Source organism: Cetorhinus maximus, chromosome 18 (assembly GCF_964194155.1).
Source record: "Cetorhinus maximus chromosome 18, sCetMax3.hap1.1, whole genome shotgun sequence".
Classification (NCBI taxonomy): Eukaryota; Metazoa; Chordata; class Chondrichthyes; order Lamniformes; family Cetorhinidae; genus Cetorhinus; species Cetorhinus maximus.
The window spans coordinates 42,352,897-42,359,397 of NC_135896.1; the positions used below are offsets into that span (position 1 = coordinate 42,352,897).

Here is a 6,501-nt window from a genome sequence, read left to right on the forward strand (position 1 = left end):
ATATGAGCAGAAGTGGCCCCCTCAAGCCTGCTCTATCACTCAATAAGAACATGACTGATCTTCTACCTCAACTCCATCTTCCTGCCCTGTTCCCATATCCCTCGATTCCCCTAAATTTAAATTGAATCCACAAGAAAGTATTAGAGTGTGCGTGCATCTTGTGATAGTTTTTGTAATTGTAATCCCATTGAAAGTCCTTTAATAAAGTAATACTGTCATGACACCTGGATGTTATATTGTGCCATGGATAGGTGAGATGTTGGTTTTCATTTGTGAATCTCGATGTGGAGTTTAGCTGATCTCACCTCTATTTTTGAGGCGCAGTGACTGTTGCTATGTAAGCAAACAAAGGAGTTATTTCTCACATTGCAAAATTCCACATATGGCATTTGTTTTGGATAGAGTTGGTTGAGGACAAATATTGGCCAGGGAACTGGGAGAACAAGATGCTTTTCTTTAAATAGTGCCATGGACCTTTCATTGAACAAGGAGCAAGTCCCCTTGAATTTGTAATAGTGGCACAGCTGTAACGGGAGAGGGCCATTGGGAAACTAGAAATGCCAACAAAAATGGGGATCAACTATTAAAAGCAGCCATTCACCATTGCCAATTTCCATTTTTTGCAGCCAATTCATGCTTAATATTGGCAAAAACTATGGAAAGAAAAGAAAAGACCTGCATTCATATTTTATTGGAAGCTTCCTAAAATGTTTCACAGCATTCCTTTTGAGATGCAGTGACTGTTGCTATGTAGGCAAACATAAGAGTTATTTTACACATCACAAACACTCCACAAACGGCATTTGTTTGGATAGACTTGGTTGAGGGCAAATATTGGTTAGGGAACTTGGAGAACTTACTTTTCTTTGAATAGTGCCATGCATCTTTTATTGAACGAGGAGCAAGAGTTAGAAAGAATGGCACCGAAATAGCATAAATAGATGAGAAAAGTGTCCGCTTTAAATAGAACAATCCCCAAAAATAAATAGATGTGTAAATGTTGCTCTTCAGCTCTGATGAGATATAGGTGCTAAAAGTGAATGGAGCTGGGTAAGAATCGGATTTATTTACCTAGATGCTGACGTGACTTTCGAGTGCAGGTGCAAGCGGACTGGGGTAGAGCTGAGTGACAGGGTTCAGTAGGACGGCAGCAATGCAATCGGTGGAGGGAGAGGAATCCACTGGCTGCTGACTGACCTTAACAGCGCTGCTCAATAGGTAAGTATCGCGAGAGCGGGCGCCCAGACGAGTCCCACACTCACCAACAGTTGACTGCGCGGCCGCTAACATCTGGGCCGCAGATGAAGGGACCACACGGTAGCTGCGCAGAGACTGGCCTCATGAGCGCTTGTCCCGGAGCCGACAGCCGCACGAGTCAGTGTGTCCAGGTAAGTGGAACACCTGGAGCAAGCGCGACGCGCGCGCTCCGGGCCAGGTACAGGCAGAGCTACAGGCAGGCAGGCAGGCGCCGCTGCTGCTGCTCCCCTTCCCTGCACCCGGCCCGCTCCGCTCCAAGTTTTGTTGTGGATCGGGGCTTTGCTCGGAGTTATGTTTTCGTGTGTTGTTGGTGTTGGTGTTGTTTTTCTTCCTCTTCCTTTCTTTCACTGGCTTATCACTACTGCCCCCCTAGGCCGAAGTAGCAAGGTAGCGAGTTCACACACTTTCTAATTTTTGGAGGATTATATTTTAACTTGAGAAAGTTGTACTTTAGCGTTTCTCCGTTTTAAAAAAAAAATCACTGGTAGAGGAGAAGGATGTAAGATTGAAAATGTTGCTTTGTCGGACAATGGTGAACTCTTCCACCACCCCCCCCCCCCCCCCCCCCGGTTGTTGGCTGCGAACTCGAGTTAAAGGAACATATGGCATTAGAGGAGCACAGCTGGAGGTAGCATTTCCATTGCCAGTGATGTCAGAGCAGCTGACTCTCCAGCTTGTTCCTGGAGTTAGTAAACCCAGCTTTTTTTTTTCCCCCCCTCTCTGTGTCTCTTTTTCTCTGTTTTGTGGCCACTTTCCCTCAGGATCCATTACGGATTTACAACCGATTTAACTGGGTGGGTGTCCGACGAGGGGCGAACCCCCCCAATATGCTTTAAGACACTGACGCTTTTAGGGGGAGGAGTGCATCAAAAGGGGGCGTGAGAATTCGTTTTATTCCTTTTGCTTGTGGTCAAGGTATTAACAGTAAACAGTTGTTTGCTCGCCATTCGAGCGATCATTGAATTGACGCTCTTTTGTCATTTTGAAGTGCCAAAGTTTGGTGATTACTTGGGAAACTAATTGCTTTAAATGATCGTTACTTAATTTGCCTAATTGATAACATTTTTCTGACAGCTGTCGTGTTTCAGATGCCATCTGCACGAACACTGGGTGCTCGTTACAAATTCGAGCAATCGTTAAGTTTGTTAGTCTTATACAATGTTAGACTCTTGTTTTAAACCATTGATGGCGCAGTTTTAATTAAATGCATGCTGGCATTTCTTCAGTTTTAACTTCTGTTCGATTTTCGTGTTTTTAAGCAGGTTATGAAGGAAGAATGGAGTTTCCAGACCATAGCCGGCAGTTGCTGCAGTGTCTGAGTCGGCAGCGTCACCAGGGTTTTCTCTGTGATTGTACTGTTCGAGTTGGAGACGTTCAGTTTAGAGCCCATCGTGCAGTGCTTGCTTCATGCAGCATGTACTTCCATCTATTCTACAGGGACCAGCTGGACAAAAGAGACATTGTGCATTTGAACAGTGACATTGTCACAGCCCCTGCCTTTGGCCTGCTTCTTGAATTCATGTATGAGGGAAAACTTCAGTTTAATAGTCTACCAGTGGAAGATGTGCTAGCTGCAGCCAGCTACCTTCACATGTACAACATTGTGAAAGTCTGTAAGGGGAAATTGAAAGATAAAGAACTGTGTATAGATGAAAAAACGAATGGTAATGCACTTGGATCTGTCAAAGAAGAGAGCTCTTCAGAAAGCGATGAGCCAACAGCGCATAATTTTGATGCACAAAGCAAGAAAAATTGTACTATTGCAGATTATAAAAAGCCCACAAGCAGCGAAAAGATTAATGGACATTGTAGGGGCTTCTCTGATCTTGTCAATTCTGTATCTACAGACCCTGAATCCAGCAATGCAGCAGCTGGAAAAACAAAGTCCAGTGTCAATAATTCCACAGGACCTTTGCCTCAGAGGGCTATTGACCATATCAAGGCCTCAGCTGATGTGGACTGTGCTCTAGATCTGTCTTTCAAGCCTGTGCCTGGAAGAGATTTATTTTACTCCCCCTATGTTTCTGGACAGCTGGCCTCCGACAGCCAGCAGCAGGGCACCGTGCCACATGTTGGAGATCAACAAGAGTTGCTGTCAGACCAAGAGGACAGTGAAGAAATGGATCCAGCAAGTCAGAGTGGGAATTCTGCCAGTAGTATGCTAGCAGGATTTGGACCTGTGTTCCCAGGGAATGGTGTGACACATGCTGAAGGAGTAGAGCATGAACGGGATGGGAGTGAGGATGACATGGCATCATCTGAAATTACAAACACAAGGATGGTAATGTCGACAGGACATATTTTTATCTGTCCTCTCTGCAGCAAAGGCTTCCCAAGCCCACATGTTCTTCAGCTTCACCTGAGCACTCACTTCAGGGAAAAAGATGGTCCTCGAGCCAAAATGCCTACTGATGGCTCCATGCCCACCTGCTCACAGTGTGGGAAAACCTTTTCCTGCATGTACACACTAAAACGTCATGAACGAACTCACTCAGGCGAAAAGCCTTACACCTGTGGTCAATGTGGAAAGAGCTTCCAGTACTCTCATAATCTCAGCCGTCACACAGTTGTGCACACCAGGGAGAAACCACACGCCTGCAAATGGTGTGAAAGACGATTTACGCAGTCGGGTGATCTGTACAGGCACATACGCAAGTTTCACTGTGGTCTTGTAAAGAGTATTGCTATTAGATAATATTTGAATGTTTAGCAGCAAATTTGAATATCTGCTTAAAATTAATGTTCATCTCTGGAATTCTTGCATGATTTAAGCTAAAGTGTAAAGAAACCAATTCCATTGCATGGCTTTCTTGCATAAAATGTGTGAAAAGAAGTCTGCTTTCAATATTTAAGAATCTGTTAAAGCTGCAGTATTTCATAGGAAACAATATTGCAATATTTTAATGATTTTCTTTATTTTTGTTTTAATAAGATTCAATTGCTATACTACAGGAATGTCACAATATCTCTTTAAAAAAATTCAGAGATCTCAGTTCCTAAAGTTTGTGTTTTTACTTTTCCTCTTCCTCACCACCTTGGATTTGACGATGCACAAAGTTGGCACCATCTAGGGGGTATAATTAGTTGTTGTAGGATCTATCTTTTGCAATCATTAGTCAGTTATCAAATATAGCAGCTATATTTGAAAATCAATAATGAACCCACTATACAAGCAATACTGTGTTTTGCACACTAAAAACTAGCTTGCAAAATAAAGCTAATACTGACAATTGTTAAATGGCTAGCCTGATCTGTAATACCTAAGTAAACACTCTTACTCCTTCTGAAATACAGTTTTACTGTACATAGTTACACTTGATGGCATGACATTTCACTTAGCAACATGACCCAATACCATTCCAAATGAGAGGTAAATCAACTGTGATGTTTTGCAATGCAGTACTGCAGCTTTAACCTATGAATTTTGGATATGTGGTCTTACCTCCTGGAGAAGTTCAGTCATAAAGTGTTGTTGTACTTTTGTTGTTTGCTGTGATTGGAATATAGCACTAAGAACAACTACTAAATGTTATTGCTTTCTCCTGATGAAACTTGATACTGTATTTATAGCATTTTGATGGTTTGAGATGGAGTGGGTTTTTTTTTGTTGTTAAAGGTTGAAGTTAGAAAATTAAATTTTGAACTATTTCATAGAATTTCAATTTTCTTTAAATATAATGGATTTTTATCTTGATGCAACAAATGGGCAATTTTATGAAAATTTGAGTTCTATGACAAAAAATTCAAAAATAGCAATTACTACTGATGATGTTTAGAGTTTTCTTATTTAACTGCATAAATCTCATGTTCTCCAAAAAAATTATGGTGTTTATTATTACTAATGGGTTTTTTTTTTCAGTAATGAGTTTCCTGATCATTATTGGGTATTACTGAATCATACTGGAACAAAAAAGAAAAGGTTTTGAAGAAGTAAAATGTGAATTCAATTTCTTTAAAATTTGAAGATCAAAAACCACTCATTTAATGTATATTTAAAAAAAGAAACTTCTATTGCACACTTGAAAATATTTATGTTGCACTCTGGGTTTTCTTGGGTTTTTTTTTTAATTCAATATAACATAACTGCATAAGCAGCTTCAAGGAAAATTTAAAAACTGGAGACTAGTCATCTAACATAAAATATAAAACAGGTAAGGTCTGTAAAAGTTTTGTATAATCAAAAACATTTTATTTATAGTTTTTTGTGATCTTTACAAAGTTGCTGTGTATAATTCCTATCCTTGAAATTTATTAATGGAGAGTTTTATAGTAAGAATGTAGCAGAGCCATTAGAATGGAGTCTAATTTTTTTTTTTTTACAAAACTTTTATTGCATTTTTATAGGAAAATGTTTCCTTGTATAAATTTTAACAATAGTGTTCTGTATGGTCTATAGAAGACAATCGGAAAGTGAAGGGTGATTTTTTTTTTTTGATTAAACCTGTTAGCGCTTATTCAGCAAGATGTCTTTTAATTGTTTTTTTTGCCACTGTTTCAGTGTGTTGTAAAACTGTGACAATCGTGACTAGACTTTTTTTTAGTTTTAGCAAAATCTTTAAAAATTGAAGTATATTAAGATTCCTAATTTTGTGTGCTTATGTATTTTTTGTTAATGGCGAAGTCTAAATGCCTGTATATTTTGTGAAGACGTGCCTTCATATATTACCTCATTCAATGGATTAAATAACCAGTGCACGGTTGCAACTTGTTCAGAAAATTGAACAACTCTTATTAAAAGAACTGACGTTTACTTGTGCGTGTATTTTTTTAAGTGATGGAAGATAAGCTAATTACATTGAATGTGGGATGTTACAAATGAAAGGTTGGAACTTGAATACCACCATTGTGATATTTACAGTTTTGGATTTGTTTAATCCAGTGCCTTGCTGGAAAGTAACCCTGATGAATTTAAGTTCCAGGGTTATGACTTTTATTGGATTGTTGTTTTTCATAATTTTTGGCATGTTTCTTTAAATCTATCTATAGAATAAACATAGGCTGTTGCACCAGTGATAGAGCCTTCTCATTGTTTTGCATGTGTGAAACATCTGTAACACTTTAAATGTACTGCTCCAGTTTTAAGTTCTATGGCAATGCTCCTCCAACTAATGTAATACAGTGCTAAAAAGACACCTACTGCTTGTACTCATTTAAAATCAATTTGGTAGTTCATTTGCTATATTCACAGGTGTCCAATTATTCTTGCGTCACAGGTTTTGGTAAAGATAATCCAATTTCAGAGCC

At 39.4% G+C, this 6,501-nt stretch overlaps 1 protein-coding gene across 4 annotated transcripts; it reads left to right on the top strand.

The window, feature by feature from the left end:
• Positions 1–1,160: 1,160 nt before the first annotated feature.
• Positions 1,161–6,007, top strand: zbtb42 (zinc finger and BTB domain containing 42). 4 transcript variants are annotated; one of them, XM_078562507.1, is made up of 2 exons: positions 1,161–1,218; positions 2,517–6,007. In XM_078562507.1, exon 2 carries the CDS (start codon positions 2,534–2,536, stop codon positions 3,950–3,952), a length of 1,419 nt encoding a protein of 472 aa, XP_078418633.1. In that variant the 5' UTR covers positions 1,161–1,218; positions 2,517–2,533; the 3' UTR covers positions 3,953–6,007. The 4 variants fall into 4 exon arrangements, with proteins under 4 accessions (XP_078418633.1, XP_078418630.1, XP_078418632.1 ...); XM_078562504.1 differs by lacking the exon at positions 1,161–1,218 and adding an exon at positions 1,242–1,388; XM_078562506.1 differs by lacking the exon at positions 1,161–1,218 and adding an exon at positions 1,242–1,388 and having other exon boundaries at positions 2,520–6,007.
• Positions 6,008–6,501: the final 494 nt, after the last annotated feature.